This window comes from Bacillus rossius, chromosome 6 (assembly GCF_032445375.1).
Source record: "Bacillus rossius redtenbacheri isolate Brsri chromosome 6, Brsri_v3, whole genome shotgun sequence".
In the NCBI taxonomy this organism is placed as follows: Eukaryota; Metazoa; Arthropoda; class Insecta; order Phasmatodea; family Bacillidae; genus Bacillus; species Bacillus rossius.
In genome coordinates this window covers 14,339,682-14,363,912 of record NC_086334.1, presented here as the reverse complement: position 1 = coordinate 14,363,912, position 24,231 = coordinate 14,339,682, and the positions used below count along the sequence as shown (strand labels likewise).

General features: G+C 36.0%; 1 protein-coding gene and 1 long non-coding RNA gene across 7 annotated transcripts in view; one reads left to right on the top strand and one right to left on the bottom strand.

Moving 5' to 3' along the window:
* The first annotated feature begins 4 nt into the window (after positions 1–4).
* Positions 5–24,231, top strand: part of LOC134532672 (MLX-interacting protein) — a 110,834-nt gene continuing 86,607 nt past the window's right edge. For 3 of the 4 annotated variants that reach the window (XM_063369364.1, XM_063369363.1, XM_063369361.1), the window contains exon 1: positions 6–468. In XM_063369364.1, the coding sequence (XP_063225434.1) occupies positions 137–468 (332 nt within the window). In that variant the 5' untranslated portion in view covers positions 6–136. Of the gene's footprint in view, positions 469–24,231 lie in introns of all 4 variants that reach the window. The other variant, XM_063369362.1, reaches the window with a different exon arrangement.
* On the bottom strand, positions 4,714–6,649 carry LOC134532676 (uncharacterized). Of its 3 annotated transcripts, none has more exons than XR_010075168.1 (2): positions 6,480–6,649; positions 4,714–4,861 (listed from the first exon to the last, which is right to left on the bottom strand). It is a non-coding gene; the product is annotated as an uncharacterized LOC134532676 (long non-coding RNA). The 3 variants fall into 3 exon arrangements; XR_010075167.1 differs by lacking the exon at positions 6,480–6,649 and adding an exon at positions 5,876–6,377; XR_010075166.1 differs by lacking the exon at positions 6,480–6,649 and adding an exon at positions 5,879–6,377.

Sequence of the window (24,231 nt, the reverse complement as noted above, 5' to 3'; positions counted from 1 at the left end):
TTAATGTTTTTCTCATACGTCATTGAGCATCATAATAATATGGTGATGGTGAGATGAGATGTGCTGGTGTTGTTGGTTGTTGTTTTGCAGTGTTTAGCTAATGTGTGTTAATGACATCTTGTAATAACTATTGCAAATGCAGTGTGGTGAACTTAGGTATCGTGAAGTGACCATAATGACACAGGGAACTAGTTCTGTGGATAGAAATTCGAAAAAACCAGAGAAGGAAAGTATTCACTCTGGCCATTTCATGGTATCAAATTTTGAATTAGAAGCTCAGGCAGATGAAGATTGGCCCAGTGTCGCAGTTCCAGTACCTGAACCAGAGGAGGAGACAAATGTCACCCTTGCTACTACCAACAGACGTAACATAGAAACTTTCATTAGTCGAAGTCATGTAGAGAAAACCCAAGTATCCATCGAGACGTCGCTTGCCAAGTTGTTCCAATGCATGTCTTTGGTGTACAGGTGAGGAAAATTATTGCCTTTGTTATATATTTTATCACTTTGTCCTGCCCTTTTAATTAGACGTAATTTTATGATTTTAATAGTTAAAAAAAGGCTCTTTAACCTTATAGAAGGAAGGAAAAAAAACAGGTTTTCAGGAAAATAATCACTTCGGATCACTGCGTCTTATGAAAATATTCGTGTATTATTAGGCCACGTCTAGAAGGGATTTTTATGTATGTTTGCACATTGAAATTGGACATAACTGTAGCACAACTTCTTTAAAGATAAGTACCCTGAAAGATATTTTTTTCACTTTTCATTTTAGCCCTCAGCATCCGACCATTCTGTACCTACTGTAAATTACATGGAGACATGGTATTAAATTACACAAGTACATTCATCTTGCAAATACACTATATATGTTTGTTTTTTTTAAAAGCAATTTTTAAGAACATTGTGCAGTACTTATTATACTTCAACAAAAGTTTTTAAAACAGATCACATAAGCAAGAGTTTTACCCAGTTGTGTTGTCAATGTGGCATTGATGATTTTAGAATGTGATACCATACCATTTTTCATGATGTCACCAAGATGACATCAGTTACTCATTACCACCCCTACTTTCTTTTGGGACAAGCAAAATTTTATTCCCTAATTTTCACATATGTCATTTTATTATTGTTTTCTGGTATTGTTTATTCATAATATAACCTCCCCTCTCCCCCAGCACATTTCCTTGAACTTGAGGAAATTTTTTACCAACTAAATACCGGTAGATCACCATTTTGATCATATATTTCACATTTTGGATGTAATTAAATACTGGTATCACAAAATAGAGTAGACCAGGTGGGACTATATTTCACGATACCAAGAAAAAAAAAGGTAATTGTTCGATATCACGTATCCCAGTTTTCCCTTGATCCTGATAGCATGATCCTGTGGTACATGATGCTTGCTGTTTTAATTTAGTACATTGAAATATCCTGGACATAAAAATATTAGAATACAAAAAATGTTAGGAAGCTAAAAAAAAAGTTAATTTCTGTTTTTTTATTTGATCTGCTAATACAATCAATATCCATTATTACATCACAATTTTTGCATCCAGGATATCTTAATGTAGGTACCTAAATTAAAATGGCACACATCATATACCACAGGATCAATGTATTCAGGATCATGCCATTAGGATCAAGGGATAGAGTTGGATATGCATTACGAAACTTTTGTACCCTTTACTTTACAATACCAAGAAGTAAATTTTTCTATATTTTTCACACATTTAAAGATTTTATACTGGTATCGCCAAATTGAGTACACCGAGTATTGCCAAATCGAGTACACCGGGTGGGACTGAAAACCAACGGACTGGACATAATGTCACAAATTATTGCTGAACAAACAATGGTGCTGGAAGGAAGTCACAAACTACAGGATTCAGCAGCCTTGTTCTAATTTGAATTTGTTTTTGAAGGCTCACTTAAGTTTAAAGCCGCACATTAAAAATTAGTAGGTAGTAAGAGGGTTTGCACTGTAATCAAAATTGTGAAGAAATTATACCTGAAAAGGTTTTAACTTTCTAACATAATTATTGGCACATTCCTGCAAGTAGTAGATCACATTATACTTAATTTTACCTAATATACATAAAAAATTACCCTGTTGTATAGAAAAAGCTGTAAGAAATTTTTTTTTATATAGTGCTGTAAATGGTTCACCATGAATTTGTTGATACCTTCATGCTGATGTAACATCTCAGCCTTATATTGTAGGGCTTAGTGAAGAATGGCTCATAAACCATATTAAGTACTTCCATGCAGTAGGCGATATGCGAACCTATGATGCCTGAGTAGAACACAGATCACTACACCACTAAAAATATAACTTTTTATGAAATAATTTTACGTACATGTAGTAAGCTATTTGTAACTAGTTGATTAAGGAGCAACAGTGAATCAAAATATTTGTTTACTGCTGCCAAATTTTACTTAGTTAAATTTCTCATTCTGTATCTTTTAATTAGATAAAATTGTACAATCTGTGGTTAAGGTTGTTGAAACTGTAAATCAGATAAAATGTAGTACTTGTGGGTTCAAGTGTTATGAAACACTATAACATTTCTTTATCATGTTTTCACTATCGTAAGATACTTAATTGAATATTGACAATTAGCATTTTTGTACCTTGAGCCCTTCAGTGAAGTATGTAAAGGTAGGTAGTGATGCTTCATTGAATACCTGTGCATCAGTATTTTCAGAACCTTTTGAAAGAGGGATACACATTACTTGTATAGCGCCCTGCTTGTTTTCCTTGTTAACTTAATGTAGCTGGTAATTCTGTAGGTTGAGTCCATTCAAGAATACCTGTAAACTTTTAAAATCAACCATTTGGGAAGAAAAAAATCACTGCTCGTTAATAGAGGAACATGGTAGGTTAGCAACATATCAGGGAAAAGTTGCTTGACTTAAAAATTGTATAAAAAATTCTATGTTTGAAATTAATGGGTGTTAGAGGATCAGTTTGTTCAGGTTATGTGTTATTTTAGTATGATAGCAACAATTTTGTGTTTCAAACAATCTAAAAGTTTTGCCTTGTACTATTTAAAGCTGGTTTTCACTGTGTAAGTCATGGAGAAACCACAAGAATGGAAAAGAAAGATAACTCAACAAACACCCAGAAAACAAGCAAAAATCAGTAAATTTCAAATGTTAAATGAAATGACAGCATAGAGAATTCTGTGGAAGGAATTATTCTTAAAAAATATCAAGAGACAGATGAATATCATGGACTATGCGATTATAACAGGAATAAAAAAAAAACATTCAAACAACGCTCTTGGACAAATCTTGGACAACACAGCGACAAACATATTAACCCAACAATGATACAAACCATATTTTGGACAGCGCGATGACGACAGCACAGACAAGCACACAAAGCTTCCCAAGACAGAACAGTTGCTATATTTTGGGAACTGACATCTGTTCCCACCATCAGACACAAACAGACTGATAGTGGTTAGTGGACACTGGAAGAAAAAAAAATTAGTTTTATATGTGTTTGACCCCCTTTCCTGGTGCAGCCACTGACCGGTGTGATAAAATAATTTTAAATTATGCATGTGTTTGCCCCCTTGCTTGGTTAAAGGAATTTTATCCTTGCTTAAATGGAAATATTGTAGTGTTTATTTGCATAAATTATAACAATGCATACTGTAAGTATTTGTCATTAGAAAGGGAAAAGTTAAGTAAATCATTTAAACAAAATTTTTTAGTGAATTTGTAGCTAAACAAGGCAATAAAACTAAAACAATAAAAAAAAATCCATGAATGTATATATAAGTACTTGAATTTATTATAGAATTAAATAAATTTAAAAAAGAACCTAGGCTACCATTGTAAAGTAAAAAAGCTGAAATTATGTTAAGCTAAAAATATATCCTTAAATAATCATTTGATAAATATGGTGAAATTTTTATCAAATAATATTTCAAAGAAATTAAAATTAATAATAGTAGTTGAAATTCAAGAAATGTAGCAAGGATTTTAGGCAGGCTATTTAGAGGTTTTGTCCCCATGAAATAGTGATTAATTTTGTATTTTTTAGTTTGTTTGGATAGTTTTTATTTTGTGTCTCTTTTTATAATTATTTCAGAATTTTTTTCATAGTGTATATTTTGATTGCAGACTAAATAATACAACAAAGGTCTGCCAGGATAAGTCACACTTACAAAAGTACTTTTTGGACCCGAAGCAAGCCAGTGAAATTGTTAACAAATTGCAATAGTTTGTAGGGTAGGTGAATTAGTAACTCTTCAGTAACCCTTGAAATTCCTTGGAATTGGTGGAATCCCAAGCAATGATGATTGACGTGGCCTTATCAGCTGTTTGCCCAGTCTTTGTGTCAACACAGACAAACTATCTGTCAATATCCACTGAAGTACCACTCTCGTAAGTGAACAACAGATACTGAAGAGTTACACAGAATGTGATCTTGTGAATCAAAGTTAGTTAAAATGTGTATAAGAATGCATTTTAAAGTCAATCTCTTGTGAATCCTTTTCTATTTTCTGATTTTTCTCAGTTACATTTTTTACCTAGGGAGTGAAATTTAGAGACTGGTCTACTACTGTCGCTTGTGGGTTCCGGTTACCATCACTTGGCCTTCATTGGTTTTGGAAGACATGTAAAACAGGAAAAAATATGTAATTGACTAAAAAAAATTTAGTGCTCCAGTTTACTAAAATAAAAAGCATAAAAACAAGGGAACTTCTTGATTTTAAGAATAAATACACAAACTCGTGGAAACTTTCTTGTGTTTTTTCTTGCTTGTTGAGCTAGATGTAACTCGCTCACTGGTACACATTTTTTCTCGCTGGCAAATAGCTAGTTAGAGGTGTATTCACAACTGAAAAAAAATAACAGTAACATAGAACAAAGTAGGTCGCATGCACAAGATTTGACAGCCATGATTCCGAACCTACTGATTCGCAACCTCACATAGTACTGTTGTGTGATTGGTAGAGAGGTCATGAACATACAAGGGAAATTAATTTAATTTATTTATGTTATGGACACGTAGTGCAACAACCAATGAGAGCAGAGTAGGGTGGGTTTTGGCAGGAGTTGGGAGCAGTTTATATGGTATGGTAGCATGAAATTGAGATATTGCATTGCTTAGGTATGTAATTCCTACTTTAAAAATAAACTTTTGTGATTATGTAGCTAAGTAATGCATGATAAATGTACATAAAGAGGCACTAAATTTTTTTTAAGTTCTTTCGGTATTGTTCACGAAAGAACTTAAAAAAATTTTAGTGCCTCTTTATGTACATTTATCATGCATTACTTAGCTACATAATCACAAAAGTTTATTTTTAAAGTAGGAATTACATACCTAAGCAATGCAATATCTCAATTGTTTGCTATCATACCATATAAACTGCTCCCAACTCCTGCCAAAACCCACCCTACTCTGCTCTCATTGGTTTTTGCACTGCGCATCCATAACAGAAATAAATTACATTAATTTCCCTTGTATGTTCATGACCTCTCTACCAATCACACAACAGTACTATGTATGTGAGGTTGCGAATCAGTAGGTTCGGAATCATGGCTGTCAAACAAGGTGTTTACAGGTTACTTTATAACATAATTGAAACACTGTGTAAGAAAATCATTGAACATTTATTTTATTAATTATGAATGAATATTATTGTGAATTAAAATTATGCATGTTTAATAATTTTAAAGTTTGCAAAATAGCTTAACAAGTTAAAACAAAATCCATTCATGCATTATTTGAATTCAGAATGATATTAAAATTGAAAATTTTGAGAAATTCGATAGTGTGACATAATTTAAAACATATTTTAGATTATCTGTCAAAATTTATAGTTGGTAGCCATTTTCCATCCAATACCACCTCTCCAACACTATTGTCAAATTTTGCCAGTGTGGCAGGGCCTTCAGCTTTCTCCCGGCAGTGTGAGGCGCGGACGTAAACAGACCCAGGCGTAATCAGTTGCACCAACATGAGAACGACGTGCGTATTTGCAGAAGTACACCCGTCGCTGCCGCCGTAACCGATAATTATGCATGCCTGGTCCGAGGTTTCTGTGCGAGGCATCTTCGCTGGAAGCTTCAGTTGTTGGTCGATTTTATATATTATATATTTTATATATATAAGTTATCTGGTCAGCGCGAGTTTAACTTGGCGTACCAAATGTCCCTTAAGGCTCTGTCACTAGGGATGCAAACGATACATCGATGTTTTGAAAACATCGATGTATCGTTCATGAAACATCGATGTTAGCATCGATGTTTTGAAAAGCGATACATCGCCGATGCATCGACGAAAAAGTCCAAAAACATCGACATCGTTCATCATTAAAATTGCCCTAGTTTTTTTATAATATTTTGTCTATAATTTCATGAATATTTATTGAATATATAAAAACATCACGATACATTTAGTTTTTAAGATACAATTTATTTAACTGTCTATACTTACTATAAAAACTTACATTTTTAAGTAAGTATCACAAATGTTGTAAATACTGAACTATTTGGTTGATTTCAGTATCAATTTTTTTCCAGTACTTTAAGGCCCGTTCCACAATGACACGGAAACGGAGACGGAACACGGAAACGAAGACGTATTTCACGGAACAGAGCTTCTACAATAGCACGCAAATGGAGACGGACCCGTACCTTCCCGTACGGACCTGCTCAGCAGTGCTGAAGTCTTCGTTTACGTTACTCCGTTAGACCAATAGGAGCACGTTATTTATTCACTGCAGTTGTCAAGCTACAGTTGCGCGTTCATGTTAATTAAGATATTAGTTTTGACCAATGTTTGTTTCCGTATTTCTCGACTACTTTTTTTTTTATGCGTGAACAACAAAACAAGATTTGTTTTGAAATTTTAATTGTGCACGTGGGTTTCATTATGACGAATTTTGATGAACTTTTAATTTTCATGGTTAAATATACTTGCCATATATGACAAGACGGAGAAGGACTACTTTACCACAACGCAAAACAAAAAAAAAATATAATAAATCGACTTACTACATAACCAAGTTAACAACCATACATTTCGATTTAACAGGTAGTTCAATTGATACTCGAAGTTTTCAGTTACGTCACGCTCGCTCTTTCTTATTGGCCAAAATTTCTTACGGGTCCGTGTATTGTAGAACGAGAAAAATACGGACGGAACGGAACAATACTCCGTTTTCGTCTCCGTTTACGTCTGTTCCGTTTCCGTGTCATTGTGGAACAGGCCTAAGATGTGTAAAATCATTTGGAAAAAAAAATACCGTTAAAAGAATTTGTTTGAATAAGAATTTTCTTTTAAATTTATAAAAATATAGGGGAAAAGCAGCGAGACTTTATGGACAATTCATAGCTTGTTGTACATACAAGCTATTGGTATCTACCGATACGGTCTCGCTAGCCCTATCGAGAAAATTAATGTAACATTTTAAACCTGCACATACACTTCATGCTTTTTCCCTATTTTTTTTTTCAATTAAAAATAAATTGTGTAAAAAAATAGTTATTTTTAAAATGATTTTAGACTTCTTAAAATACTGGGAAAAAAATGATAAGGATACCAACCAAAATGGTTTAGCATTTGCAATATGTATTTATACTTAAAAATGTAAGTTTTATAAGTATCGAAAATTAAAAAAAAAAGTTTCTTGAAAACTAGATGACGTATCGCAATGGTTTTTGGATAGATAGATCTATCATGATCTTTAATATTTACAATATATTCATGAAATGATAACTAAAAACATAAAAAACAAGGCTGTCCGGGCACACACACGGTGCGGAGAGCTTCAGGAAAAACGTGATTTGAAAACTACTCAAGATATCCAAGTGGGGTCTGTTTACGAAAAGCATTTGAGTGTTCGCTGAATGCCGAAAGGCACTTTTGAATTCTGATTAAGTTTTTAAACTGTGTTTTTAGTAGAGTGAAAATTGGCTTAAATGTTTTTTTTCGGAGTAATTTTTAGGCATAAAACAACCTATACAGAATCTTGAAACCACTTAAGGGCAGTGCAGTACACCTTTTTCTTCATTTCTCCGCTATATAATGTTACGGTCACCGCTCAACTTTCACAGTTATCCTGTGACGACGAGACGCATGCGCGCCAGTTCAGAGCCTTGCGCTTAGAGGCTATACCGCGCTGGAAGCACCAGCGAGCGTCGCGCTTATCATCCCGCCTCACTAACACACATAAACCCCGAACAGACGGCCAGTTTTACATACATTTGAATTATGGACATGCCCTTTTAATGTTTACCTTTATTTCTGCTAAAGTTGTGAAGCTGTAGTCATTTAAATTTGTCCACAACTCTTTGAAGTTTACTGAGAGCTGGTCAAGTAGTTCATGCGGATTTTAAAGTTTTTGGTAGCAGACTTTGCTTTTAATACATGTTTTTGTTCTGCATGAGACACGACTGTAAATGGGTTGTGGATATTGTGGTCAGGAACCTGTAGTAGGTATGGTTTTTGGCTACATACTATAGTTTAAATCATTTTGGCATGTTTTCCCTGATATTTAAAAACATCGGTTAAAACATCGATGTATCGGTTGTCAGAACGATGTTTTTTGACATCGATGCTTTTTCGTTTGAACATCGATGTTCGTGATATCGATGTTTTTCAGAGCGATGTTGCATCCCTATCTGTCACACTGTCAAACTTCCGCTTCAAACACTCTCCAGTATGTTTTGTGAAGTAAAGATGGAGAATTATGACGTCACCGAAAACGTCACAAGCGTAGCCATGTTTGTTTGACAAGTTGGAATACTTGAGTTTCCATCGGATTCTAAAATGTGTTGGACGAAAACCAGCCAATCAAAATCAATCGTGCCTAGCGAAAACGGAAATGACGTCAGTTGCAGTAACAGTAAAACTTTATTATGTCTAAAATAATGTTAATACCATATATGTCATATACGAAATAATTTTATTTGTAAAAAGTTAAACACATTTCTATAAATTATAAAACGAGTATTAGAGTTAAATGTATAGATGTTGTACAAGTTAATAACGCACAAAAAGTATAATAAGTTCAACGAATCTATTCAGCACAGTGATGCATAATTTAATTTTAAAATGAGTTAAAAATTGAAAGGTTTCAGATAGCTTGATCAAAATAAGCTTTGATAGCGTGGCATGATTAAAATATCTGAGGTTATCTGTCCAAATGTATTTGATGGGAAATATTGGAAGCCATATTTCGCCAAACAATACCCCTTCAACTCTATTGTCTAATATAGTTGTAGCAAAAATTTGACAGCGTGACAGGGCCTTTAGAACCGTATCGCGCATAGGGCCGGGTTGAAGGTTCGTTCCACAATGACGCGGAAACTTATAAACGGATCTCTGACCCGCAAGTTTCACTATCTTCAATATCCGTCTGCAGCCTCCACAATGCACGGAATGTTAACAAATGACAACCAATGATTTTGAATTTCTCTGTTACGAAATTTTTTTTTTATTTGAAAAAAAAAAAATCGACACGAGAATATAACGCGATCAGAATTTACGTATGTAATGAAAATAAACCAAAACGTAATGATGGAAACTAGATATTCTTGAACTTGAAAGATTTTTTTAAAACGTATTTAAAACGTAAGAAGACATGGCTACCACCGCGGCCAATTACTGGGCTTTTATTGGTCGCGCGTAGTAACGTAAACTGAAGAGCAGGGCATTGACGAGCTAATCCGTACGGGTTCTTTCTCCATGCATGCCGTTCTGTTAAGATCCGTCTCTGTTTAAGGAGATGTGTCCAGTTTCCGTGTCATTTGTCATTGTAGAGCGGGCCTTATTAACTTTCCAAGAAACTCTAGAGCTCAAGAACATTATATGTAACAAACGCATGAAAATTAAGGTAGTTTATATAACACGCAAGTCGCAAGACATCACCTTTTTAAGTTAGAGGTGCTCATGATGAAGTTATTTTATAAATTTGATCATTTATGTTTTATTTGTTGAATTTTCCTGCATTTAATTAGCTAAGAATAATAACTTGTTCAATTAACTTACAGCTAGTTTACGAATGAATACTTAAGATTAATAATCAAAACTATTGCACTCTTGTACACAGAGCTATATTTTAAAGTCTGGGCTTGTTTGTTTAGTTTTTCTGTGAAAAATAAGGGAATTAATTGGAAAAAAAGAAAAAAGAAAAAAAAATATCAGCATCTAATTTAAAGCGTTGCTTAATAACTTCCTATATCAATTGAAGTCCATGATTTCATATAATAAAAACCTTCAGAGATTTTACTGCCTCATATAGTGACGCGATTTCACAGGAGTTTTAGGGTTATCATTAAAAAAAACTAACCCGAGTATAATTTTTCCAGAACGAATACAGAATTCCTTAAGATAAATGAAAAGAAATAATAATAATAATGGCCAAATCTTAAGTTCCAGGTTGGCTTAAAAACATTTGTTTTCGAGAGTTTATTAAAAAAAAAAATTTCCGGCTCTTTCATTGTGGGATTCTTCTATAACCCCGCAGGCCCCGTGGTATGGCCCCCCTCCCTCTCCGAAATGCGTGGACCCTGGTAAAGGAAACGGCCCAGGGCCCCTCGGAAGTCTGCAAAGTCCGGAGCCGATACTGGTTCCGCTGGAGAGAGACACACACGTGTGCCCGTGTGTGTGTGTGTCCTCTGGCCGTGCCCTTGGCAGTGGCGGGGGTCGGCCTGCCAGCGAGAGCCGCGTCAACACTCTTGCGGGTCTTGAGTTCTTGCGCGCGCGGCAGAATGTGCCCGCTCGCCTCGCACACACACGGCCTTCCAAGAGGAACCCGACAGCCCGGACTCCCTCCGGGATTATCTAATTCATAACTTTTGAAACACCACACAAAGGTGGTCCCACACGATTCAACTTTTTGTTCAATTTGAGGAATGCGTCAAGCGCGAGCAAGTAGCGCAAGTTAAGCATGCCACTAGCGCGTGCGTTATTTCCTGGAATTTGGTAGCTCACGGCTGTGCGCAAGGAGTCCCACCGTCAATGGGAATCTTCGTGCGTCTTTCGTCAGTCGCTTTCTGGCGGGCTTCACTTTCGATACAATATGTCTCTATGACGCATACGTTGCTGCACACACGTGTGGGAACAATGAATTCACTGAGCGCTTTCAACTTGCGTCGTTCAACATTCTCCAAGTTGCATGCGCAAAACGCATGTAACTGTTGAATCGTGTGGGACCAGCCTGTAAACGTTACCGTGGCCATGCCGGTAATATAAACTGGCTTACAAACCACGCAAGGCGCAATAACGCAACGCAAAGTATTTTTTTTTTAACTCCCAACTTTCTTGCGTTTTTGCTTGCGTTTTCCGACGGCCATGTTTTAAAGAGAGGTGTTCCGAAAACACTTAAAAGACGCAGACGTCACATGCTAAGGAGAGCCCACGATGTTCTTTTTGTTATATACATCTTGTTTACACCTAAACATTCACACAGTGAAAGAAAACATTTTTAAATCAAATTATTAAAACCTCATTTTTTTCTCATGTTTTCAAACTTACCCCCCCCCCCCCCCCCCCAATAAATCACGTGTATTTTTTGGTACAAAATATTTTTAAAAATTTCAGAATATTATCTTTAAATATAGGTATAATCTAATTTAATTCTGGAAAGTTAAGCACAGTGATAAAAATGTCCAGACACACATTAAGGTTGCAGGTTTATTCTCACTGGCATAAAAATAATAAAGGAAAGGTTTATATGTGATTTACGCATGTGTTCGGCGCCAAAATCACAGTCTTACTGGTGACTGGCAAGCCGAGCAGTGTTGCCAGATTGTAAATGTCAATGTCTCGTACCAAGGAGCGAAAATTCTCGTATGACACACAAAAAATCTCGTACACAATGGTATTGTAAAAGAAAAAGTTTAAATGTGTTTCTACAATATTTTTATATACTTGACATTTGAGTTACAAGCCTAACAAATCTAAACTAAACAATTTTCACAATCCTATGATTACATAAGTAAATCATTATTAACAACAATTTTCACTATCCTATGATTACATAAGTAAAACATCATTAACAACAATTTTCACAACAATACAATTATTCCTGCCATTCACTCTTTTTGCATATTTTTTTTCGTAAAAAATATCCAGTTTTTTTTCCGTTAATTTAACATACAAAAATACTCTAAATTGTGAGTTAGGGGTTGTGCATTTAACAATAATAAAATAATAAAAAACAAACTCTATCTTTTAGTCGGCGTCGCCTGTGTTGCCAGCCAAAAAAAAAAAAGTCAACGCTGTCGGGCAGGAACTTCACTTAATGGTATTAAGTTACAAAATAAATGTTATACACTTGTTATGACAAAATTATACAATAAAACTAATATATCTTACAAGAACCCGGGTAAAAAAAACCAACATTGATAGTGATCTTCAAAATTCTCGTACAAAAGCGTACGAGATCCAACTTTACCTCGTACAACGTACACAGGTTATAAATTCTCGTACAAATACGAGAATTCTCGTACGTCTGGCAACACTGAAGCCGAGCCGGGTGGTTCAGGTTGCGGCGGGCGGGAATATTGTTGCCTGGCTACGGCGAGTCAAGGTCACATGTCGCTTTTCGGTTTAGTAGAAATCGGGCGAAAAAATAAATACACGTGATATCTCTCTACACCCCCCCTCCCCCCTTGTGATATTTCGTGATTTTTCCCGACCCCCTCCCCCCCTCCCCCTTTTCGAGCCTCACGTGATTAATGGACAATCCCTAAACTACGCAAAGGATGAAATGACACGTGTAAGCAAAGCAAGAAAATCACGGTCGTTTTATAAAGCACGAAAGTCGTAAGACGTCACCAAATTGTAATTGTTAAACAACATAAAACAAATATCTTCTGGGGCTTCATTAGATGATTTATGATTATCTTGTAAACATTTGAAATTGTCAATAGTTGGATTTATTTAAATTGTCATTTTAGTGCTTTCTTTGTGGTAATAAAAGTAAATAAAAATAAATAAAATACCTGCAGCGGGGAAAAATGATTTTTTTTTGGCATACACCATTGGTAGTTGTACCGTATATCATAAGAAACCTCATCAGACAAAAACGATAAATATACAAAACAGAATAATGTGAAAACACATAGGAAGCAAGCCAAAATCAGACGATATCAAAAAATTGAAGAACATTAGACAGCACAGAACATTCCTGAAAAGAATTAGTTAAAAATAAATAAATAAAAATTACAGCACTGATAGACACAGATGTCTGTCAACTACGATAAGAACAGTGGATACAAACAAAACTTTGGACTAAACCGCGACAGAGGAGTCCAACGATGATTCAAAACAGATAACATGGACATCACAACAACAATACAGCGACGCACATGAGAACCCAACGTATAATTAAACAACTATTCTGACAACAGACGAACAAGTAGGTTTCTTAAGACAACAGTTGTGATCATTTATTTGTTTATTTAGTGATTTTAGTTCACCACGCGAAAATAAAGAGTGAACAATTCAGGTATGTACTAAAAACAACATCGATGCCTTCCATGCACATAAAGTCTGTGTCTTAAATTTTTTTTTTGGAACACTTCACTTTCAATAAATATGAAAGGCGGAAATGCCAAGAAGTTCAAAGTTGGTCGATTCTTGCGTTGGGATTTACGCCGTGCGTAGCTTGTAAAAAGGGCGTGTGGAAACGTCATTATTGAACTTTCTGTGTTTCTTGCGTAGTTTATAAACCCGACCTTAAAACAATTTTTTTTTTTAAATAACAAATGGGAAAACCCACGTGTTTTCAGGATTAATTAATTTAGGTGAATTACTCGATGGCTAACTCTGTTTTGATTGAATGATTTCAAGCACAATTGAATATGTCGATTCACTTGGCCACAATCAATAAGTGTAGGTATTGTTTAACAGTATGATAAAAATATATTGGTTTCATATCACCGACTGGTTGCTTGGCATTGTTGGGAGTGATAACAGCGCAAACTTTATATTGTTTGGGAAATGGTTTTATGATTGAATTGCCATTTTATGTGTAGTTGTAATGTGTTTCGATTAGTATTTGTAGTTTAATATGTTTTTGGACGGTAAAACTCAGACAAATTGCCTTGACATCAATGAACACACGAAATTGTCCAGTCCCAATTTATCAGGATGGTTCGCCGAGAGTTATATTCCCTTGCTCTTGACTGTGGAGTAGGATGCTGTCCTACAGGGACGTACGTAAATTCACCCGGCGATCTAATGACATTAAATCGAGAATAGTCACAGTTGCATTCTACAGTGTCACCATTGGCGGACGCATGTAAAAGGAGGAGGGTGGATTTGTGGGATATATAATATCCCCCTCCCCCCAAAGTTATGAAAACATTTGCGTATTTCGGTGACGGCGGTGTGTTATTTTTGGTGATTCCGGGTGAACTGTCAACTCCTGGAACAAGAAGCTACACAGGAATTAACTCAGTTGAGATTGATTATGTAAAAAACGCCTTGTTGATTACTAGTTTTTGGATACACAAATTGTAATATTATTAATTTCTCTCTCTCTCTTATATATATATATATATATATATATATATATATATATATTTCTCCCTCCCGATAAAACAAATCCTGTATCCGCCACTGAATGTCGCCTAGGGAAAACGGGAAATTTTCTAGGCCTTTAAGGCCCTGTTACACTGTCAAATTTTAGTTTTCCAACGCCTTCCAATATATTGTGTCGAATAAAGATGGTTTATGACGTCAACGAAAACGTCACTAGCGCAGCCATGTTGGTTTGACGAGTTGGATGACTTGAGTTTCCATCAAATACTTTGCATATAGGACGCGTTATAAAATAGTTGGATGTTGAATGCGATAGTCTAATCAAAATCTTGCCTAGCGAAAACGGACATGACTGTTTCCGTCTCAAGATTCTTTAAATTAGCGAAGAGACACGGCCGATTAAAGAGGTTAAAAAATTTTAAAAAATTAAAATAATGTTAATATGATTGTCGTACGCGAAAACATTATATGCGTTAAAATTTAATGTGTGTAGATCTTTAAATAATATGTGAAAATTTATTTTATTTTGGTAACGATTATTGTTGTAATCTAAATTTATTCGTGTTCAAAAATTTTAAAAATGCACAAATACAATAATATGTTAAAAAAAAATTCCGGCCAGCACTGTGATATATTATTTAATTTCAAAATAGAGAGAAGAGAAAAAAAATTGAAAAGTTTGAGATAGCTCAGACCAAAAATAAACTTTGACAGTGTGACATGATTAAAAAACACATTTGACGTTTATCTGTCCGAATATATTTAATGGAGAAATTTGGAAGCCATTTTCGGTCCAAGACTTCGGTCTCCAACTCTTTTGTCAAATATATTAGAGACAAATATTTGACATTGCAACAGGGTCTTTAGTAATCTGTCCCTTCGGTGTCGGCTGCGTGTTGCGACGGGCGCAGATTTCCCGAGACGACTCTCTAGACAGGCGCGGGCGTTGCGTAACGAAAGGCAAGTTGTGATCAGTCGAGAGGGAGGGAGTGGGGTTTGGTGGGGAAGGGGGGTAGGTGGTGAGGGGGGGGGAGACCCGACTGGCGCCCAGATGTTTGACATCAGACGCGGTGTTTTACTGGCAGCCTGGGAACAGGGATGAGCAGGGGCGCAACAACTAAATTTCCAAAAGGGGGGGGGGGGCAATATCCCTTTTTATAAAGAATCATCGAGCCCCCCTATTGCAGAGGGGGGGTCTGTGGGTCCTCCCCCGGGAAAATTTTGATTTCAAGGTGGAAAATGGTGCTATTTAAGCAGTTTTATTATCTAAAAATTGATTACACAGCACTTTCTTTGACCCCGTTTGCCCCCACTTCAAGGTTTCAGGCGGGGGGGGGGGGGGGGGCAAAATACCCTTGCCCCCCCCTCCCCTGTTGTTGCGCCCCTGGGGATGAGGCAACGAAAGTGCATACTCGCCAAATTGCCAGTACTTTTTGGCGATCAACCTTTTTGAAACGGCAACTAAACACGTTTTAATTAATCACAACGTGGGTTACTGAAAACTGACTGCATCCGTCTTGAGGACAAAAAAAAATTGCGAGCTAGTCTTTTCATTACTCGCCAGTGATGTGTATACATGTAACCTCGGGAACGAAGAAATTCATGTGTTATCATGTTGCAAATTCACTTACAATACAAAAGTCGGACACGAAATTTTACGTAGAATTCTTTAAAAAAAAAAATAATAATGCTGAGCCTGATAAATATACGCAAATTGTGTTTTCAGCTAAATTTCTTGTCGCGAGTCACACGTATTTTCCGCACCCGCCGCTAGAATTCATTGCCGGAGCAACTACGTTGGCTATTAAATCATTCGATTTGCTAAACGAAAGATTAAACTATGTAATGAAACGGCTCCGAGAAAAGCGAAGAAAGGCTTAAAAAAAGCATGGACCTGATTTTCGACAAGGATTTTTTTTTTAATACTGGCCAACTTGTTAAAATGCACTAAACAGTTAATACTAGAAGTTTTCTTTTGGCTTTGTTAGGTTTGGTTCCCGCCATCCTACACAGATGGCAGCACCGTGTTTACACATTCCCGGTCCATGCGACTTCCGTGCTTTTCACGAAACTCCTCCCATCAAATTCCGTATACCGAGAGCTAAGATATTTAAACTTTATCTAAGAGGAGATATATAAACTGATGCCTTAAATTATGGAATTTGAGGATAATTAATTTTAGGAGAGGATTGAAAGGCGCCATGGGTTTCAAAAGTTTTCATGCCACAATAATTGTCCATTGTTTTATATTGAACACTAGCCGTGTGCCCGATGGAATTTTCCATCCTCATTTTTGATGACTTACTAAAAACGCCTATACAGCAGACTTATTTATAAACAGAAACCTAAACACAAATTTCCAGGTTTCTAACTTAAAAAAACGACAAACATATCAAAATGTAATAAGGAGGCACACAAATCTGAAAGCTTGATTGTCACTGACGTAAACTTACGAAAATACTTCTGTCACTGAGGTAAAAAAAAAACTAACAGCGCTATCTATCGGTTGTTTTGTGTACTACGCCGTGATTATAGTGCCACTGAGGTAAACATAAGAAAACTTCTGTGAGCGCCTTTTAAAAATCAACTATTGAAGCTTCATGTTGACTTTTTGTTTTAAGAACTATACTAAAGTTGAGAAGACTCCTAAAACTTTAATAAATTAAGGTTGTTTTTTATCGTGAGCCTATTTTTATGAAATAAAGCCTATTTGTTGTCCCACGCTACGCTCAAGTTACCCGTGAAAACCCCATGAAAATGTTTAGTAATTTTGGAGATTAGCGTGTTCAAACAGGCAAAGTTGTTAAAAATAGTCTTATTGTATTCTGTACACTCCCTACATCACCCCCCAAGATTTTCCATTTTTGTTTATTGACAGTTTTATTATAGGTGGTGTCATTCTCTCCCCTCCCACCCCTGCCGCCCCGCACCCCTCAAACAAAAATCCTAAATGGCATTGATTTAACAGGATAAACCAAAAATCCAAAATATCTAATATATGTTGAAACCAAGATGGCGTCTCGTGGTTTTTATCTCTCCTTAAATAAAAAACCCACGTTGGCGGGAATTAATTCCACGTAAAAGCGTTGTAGTATAACCAAATACACTAGAGACTAATACCGGTCAGCTCCAAGAAATTTGTGTGAAAACCTTGCGTTGTTGTCAAGTCAGTCCGATAGATGGCAAACGGTATGCCCAGTATGAACAATGTATCTGTTAAATACATATGGTACCAACATTATGGCAACAAAAATAACTCTCTTTTCTCTTGGAAAACCCCAATTTTAATCATAGTACAGATTTATGAGAGATATAAACCTCCAGTTCTTGTAATTTTTAAAAATTAAATTAATAATGTTTGAACCAGATAATATTATATATAATTTGACAATATATATATTAAATATGTTTGTAGTTACACCTCTTGCCGCTAGGTTATTTTTCACACTCTCGCCTGTGTTGTTAGTATAGAGCTGTCCGGTATTAGTCTCTAGTGTATTTGGTAAAACCCTACTGGGCAATTCCGTGATCGTTCTCAGCAAGAGAAAGAGAACGAGAAGAGAGAACACGAGAGCCGTGTGCTGCGCGGAGATTTGTTTCCGTCTGCCTTGATGTTGATCTCTCGTGACGTGGGTAGTTGCAGCTGTAAACACCCGCGCTTCCAAGGCCGCTCGTACGTCAGTTGATTGGCTTTCAGCGTCCGCTGTCTGTGTGTGGTCCTGCCGCCGGCCAGCTCAGTTCTGCGATTGGCTGATTGCAGCGTTGCGCAGGTTTTCCCATACCCAGGCGTGACATGGAGGGCGTTCATGTGCCGTTGCATTGATTCGTGCTGCCTGCCTGTTAAAACGTTTTGTAACTTGAATTATTATCGGTTTGTAATTGATACTCTTAACGAGACCGGTCGTCATTATTCGTGCTGAATTCCACAGTTTAGTCTACAGCTGTAGTTGTTTTACGTGTCTTTTGACTAACCCATTACATTCCTCTAAACTTATTTTACCCGTGCCGTAAATTGAAGTTTTACACGTAGATATAAGTACGTACATTATTTTAACGGTATTTATCACTGCCATTTTATCATTAAAATATTTAGCAACAACTTTTAGTACATCTGGTAATACAGTTTGAGCACTTCTTAGGCTGGTATTTATAGTCGCATCTTGAGCAATGTCTTGAGACCGTCTTGACGAAGACGGTCTTGTTTCTCAAGGCAGCTATTTCTATCTCCATGTTTCATAGTCCGCGAACAAGACGAGCTTCATGAAGACTGTGCATGCTCAAGCAAGAGCTTGTTTGCCGTACTTATGGCTTGACGAAGCACTTACTTGAGACAGCCGAAAAAACACGAGCATACAAGAACTTTGCCGATTGAACTGTTTTCGTTAAATATTCTGGTACTATTCACACCAAGCACTGAAACCCCAGAATTTGAGGCTATTTATAGTAACAAGATTTAGTGAGCATATATCACTACATTCGAAGTGCGTTTGTACGTTGATGTGAGGAATTCGTTTATTGTTTTAATACTCTTGAATCACACATGGAAAAAATGATGTTTTGCGACCACAAATATGCACACATTCTAGTACATCTCAACTTGTGTCACTTGAGATGAATTAAATTAAGAACTTTATAGACTTTTGTCTTTCCTGTGTAAGTTTAACATTAAGAAATTATGTATCTAACGATTTAATAATACCCTTTTAAAAATAATACAATTAAGTTAGCATCTTCAGAACTGTTAATACTGAATTACTACTTGTTTAAAAGCTACTTGTCTTAACAGAATTATCAAAAAATATTTCAGGTAGTGAAAAACTTTTTTTTAATTATTTTTTTAGAAAATGTCACTCTGCTTCAGCTTCAGGATAAGGTACAGTAAATGTTAGTTTAATAAAAATATAAGATTTAACAACACAGTAAAAGAAAATTTTTAATTTAAGTAAGAAAAATGTATGTTTAGAATTATAACAATAAGTTTGAACGAATCTGATAAGGGTACATAGTAAGGAACTTAAAATTTTGTAAAACCCTTTATAAAGTGTTTGTGTGTTCATCAATAAGATAAGATATTAATTTCCTCATATAATAGGTTAATTTTTCTTGTTCAAGTTACTTGTGATTCTATAATTTAATCGTATTATAAGTAAAATATATAGACTACAGTATGTATCAAAGCCTACTGCGTATGAAATAACCAAATAAATAAACTGAGATAATATGTATTTAAATATATTATAACAATTAGATTTTAAAAAAATTAATCAAATTTCTCATAAAGCTATATTTGCATTTTTCATTAACCGTAACTATAAAAAAAAGTACTGTCAGTGCCAGAATTTGAACCACATCCATATTGTTTCCTCTAGTCATGGACTTCCCTAACCATTACACTACCAAACCTCAACGAAAATTTGTGGAAAATTATTTTATAACAACAGGGTAATGCCACTTCTTAAATTATTTTTAATGTATTTTGGGTGTCACGAATGTATAATTAAATTTTCTGATTGTGATATGTACCATCAACCATCATTAAACGCATCGTTTTCCACATCCATTGTACTCGTTCTGTGATCGATATGTAAATAAACGTGTCTGTTTAGCACTTGAAAATGTACCTAACCACTGGTCACAAACAAACACTAAACTCATTTAAAATACATATAAAATTGCTTCAGCACTTCATACAGGATTTATTTAAGTTTAAAAATACGAGGTTCAAGAGAATCCGCCATTTTCTACATTGCGATCAGAACAAGCAATTGCTTGAGACATGCCTGCAGTGGTCTTGGCAAAGACGATCTTATTCGTGTTCTTAAGCACGGTCTCAGCGACTATGAAACATGCGTCTACGATGGTGTTCTCAAGCAACGACTATGAGACAGGAGAATGCCCTCTAATAAATGAGAAATATGGGACTATCATAAGACGGTCTTCATCAAGATTGTCTTGTTTGCGATCACTTGAGATCATCTCAAGCAACCTCTATGGCACACAAATGTTAAATAAGAATGCATATAAGAATTTCTTGACGAAGGAATTGCTCAATACGTGAATATAAATACCACCCTTAGTCAGAATTTGTGGAATAATATTTTTATATTGCATTTTATGCCAACATTGTGGATAAGTGATGACAAAAAATAATTCATACGGAAGAATAGATAAATCAAATTCATGCCAATCGTCTTGAAAAAGACTAATAACTTTTCGCACGTTAAGACTTAATTTTCTAGTAAAACTCATGTCAGGTATGCACGTTACCTTAAAATGTACAGAAATTAAATTACTTATTTTGGGGATTATATTTTATTTGCTGCGTAATTTTGTGTGCTGGTCCTTTGTACGAATATTCACCAAAATATGTTACAAGAATTGGAAACGTTTGGAAAACCTAAGTATTTTCACATCTGCTTCAATAAAGGCCCGTCTACAATTGTCCTAACCTGTGCGTGGTCCGCGTCCTTATCCGAATGTGAATGACGTCACATTGACGCACGGAAAACAGCTTTGTCTACAATTGTAGTGTCCTTGTCCGAAACTATTGATTTCTAAAGTTGTCACCAGAGCGCAGTAAATGTCTTTCAATTTTTTTTTAATTGTTTTCGTGCATGTTTTGCAAACGGGAACCGGAAATTCGAATATCGTTAGTGTTCTGTTGCTGTTCAATGCTACCAAAGGACACAGGTTGGGACAAAAAGTTTAAATTGACGAATGTCTTCGGACAAAGTAGGTTCGGACCTTCGCCCACATGACGCATGGCGTCAGAGGGTCACGTGGACCAATCAGCGACGAGTGTCCTTCGGACACAGGTTAGGACATTGCAATTGTAGACTAGGCTTAAATAACTAACAGAGTTTATAAAATTAGAAATAGTGAAATATTGATATTGACAGCATATCTTGTGAACATAAAGCTGTTAAAAGTGCTGGCGAACTCACAGCGAGATGATCACTGAGTCTAAGCAATTGCTTGCACGAAAAAAAAAAAAAGTTGTACTTTCATAAAAGATTCCTGTGGAAACCAGTTTGGCAAGAAATAGTAATACTACAAGGAAGGGATTTTAACTTTTTACAGTACATGGCTATGATTATTTTTGCACATATGAAATAAGTTTTTTCGAGACAATACCGAGTATTTCTTACGGAAAAATGGCGGATTATCGAATATTCAACAATTTATGACTTTATTTTGGTTATATCATGCTTAATGTATGCGCAGTTTATAGGTACTGGAAAGTTATTCAGGGAACTGTTTTCGAGTAACTTTAAAACTATGTATTGGAGGTACCGGACGACACAAAGCATAAAAAGAATCTGAACCCAATATTATTTTTGTAGTGATACAGTTGTTTTCATGTAAATGTGAATACGTACGAACATTGTAATTTTACGTGAAGATTTCTGTTCCATAAAAAAAAAAATTCTGCAGCGTGGTGTCTGTCGAAATGTGGAGTGTTGTAATAGTGGCGCAGGTTGGTGTGCGGTCTACGTATATGAATCGGCCAACCCCGGAGATGTCGCCAGTCGGCGAGGCGGGTTTTCCCCGCTTCCCGCGTCTCTAGCTGACCTCGAGTGTTTTCGCCGGCAGGGGCATAAATACCGACGCTCCGCCCCGCTCGAGATGCCGACGAGGTCAGAACCGAACGGGGGCCGCCCCATTCAGCCCATTTCCGCGCGACGGCCGACTGTAGTCCTTCGGCGAGATCCGCTTAACATTCACTGCACCGTTATAAACAAAGTTTTAAAATCTTCAGCGATTATGTTCCGCAATTATACTAAATGTTTTGCACCGATTTTCCATAGTTTTTTTTTTGTGCAAAACTTACAAAGTTTTCACGATGTCTGGCAATCATACCTTTTTTTTTTTTCTTTATACGCGTGTAAACATCTTAAGCTCTCGGTATCTGGCATTTGGAAAGGAGTAATTTTCTTGAGTGGAACGGAAGTCGATCGGAACGGAAATGTGTAAATACGGTGCTGCCAACTGTGGCGGACAAAGTCAAAAGGAAACTTTATAAAAATCAACTGTTTGGTTTATTTTAACAAGATAGCAGTATTTTAATAAAATACCGTTTCGAAAATCATGTCCAAAGCCAGGGGTTTAGAAATTTTTTTTTGCGTTGATCAGAGCCGTTCATTTCATAGTTTAAAATTTCGGTTTGCATTATTTTAAAGAATTTTAAATTTCGTGTCCGAGTTTCGTATTGCAAGTTTATTTGCAACATGATAACATGGTAAGTCATGAGTTTGCTCGTTGCAGATAAGAGATAAGATGTTACACATCACTGGCGAGTCTTCAAAGACTCGGCTCACAATTTTATAATTATTATTATTGCTCATCGACACTGCCTTAACGAAAACGTCAAGACGCCTAGTTAGGATTCTGTGAGACTTTGTCACAAAACTTCGAAGGCGACCGGATGTTATAATTCTGTGAGACAATTTGACAAAGTTGTTAGTGCGCCAGTCGTAATTGTAGTGTAACCACGTCGTCCTTGAAGGCGCGCTGCCAGTTTATCGAAAGCAGGCAGGTTCCTTTTGGTGGAAGGTTGGTAACCACTGTGTAGCGGGCTTGCCACTTCTGCAATAATCACGTGGTGTCCTTTTCATCACCACAGCGTCTCTCATTCTTAGTCTGCAGTGTGCATTTTAATGGACACTTTCTCTCTCTCTCTCTCTCTCTCTCTCTCTCTCGTGCTGTCCTTGCTGCAGTGTTGCCAGATATACGCCATAGAGTACAAACGTTTTATACACTCTGTTTAGCAATGATTATTTTTTACCATGTATCTGAAACATTGAATTTTGTAAAGGAAAATGTGGAGTGAGAATTTTGGAAGTAATTCTTTTGTTACATTACATCAAGAAAATTGTCTGAAAATTTTCAATCTTTTACTTTTAAGGAAACGTAACTGAAAGACTCCATCTAACCGCTTTTTTTTTGTCATCAAACATTTTTACGTCGTTTAATATGCATATATTTGGCTCTGTTTGAGCATAGCATAATTAATGAATGCCTGGTTATTGATAGTGACTTACTGCTAAAAGATTTAGTTCTTTGAAGAAAAAAAATTGTTTTTAGTATTTGTATTTTGTTTACTTTCAGAACGCATACATCTGTAATAATGTAAAAAAAATACAATTTTATGGTTTTATGAAATTCATCAAATAGTAAAATTTAAAAATATATATTCAAACTTCTTATGATTAACGATGGTATATTAAGTAAGAATTTTAATGTTAATCCGGCCGCTATCAACCTGGCAACAGAGGTCGCCATTTACTCTGTACTGAAGACTATAGCTGGTGCAATCAAGGTCAGCCTCGCCAGCTGGCGCGAAAACTATAGATTGGTGGCCAACGAAGTCATTAAATTGCTTGCTACATTTGGTGGTTGGTGCTGTCTTCAGGTTTTATGTAATATTTTACACTCTTGAGTCGATATCACAGTTTCAGAACTTGGGTGCTCCCAGTGTCCATTATTGAAATGTCGTGGGGTTTCTGAAACCTGGTGTATTTTACCGTCAACAATGAGCGACAACTTTTAAGTGCCAAAATCATTTTCCCGAACTTCAAGAAATAAGCTTTGCACTTCCTGACTTGTTCTGGACTCAAAACCATTATCTTCACCTTGATGACGACTACTTTCGTAGTTTACCAAATTGTCTACATTGAATTCGCGTGTAGTAAAATGTCTACTAA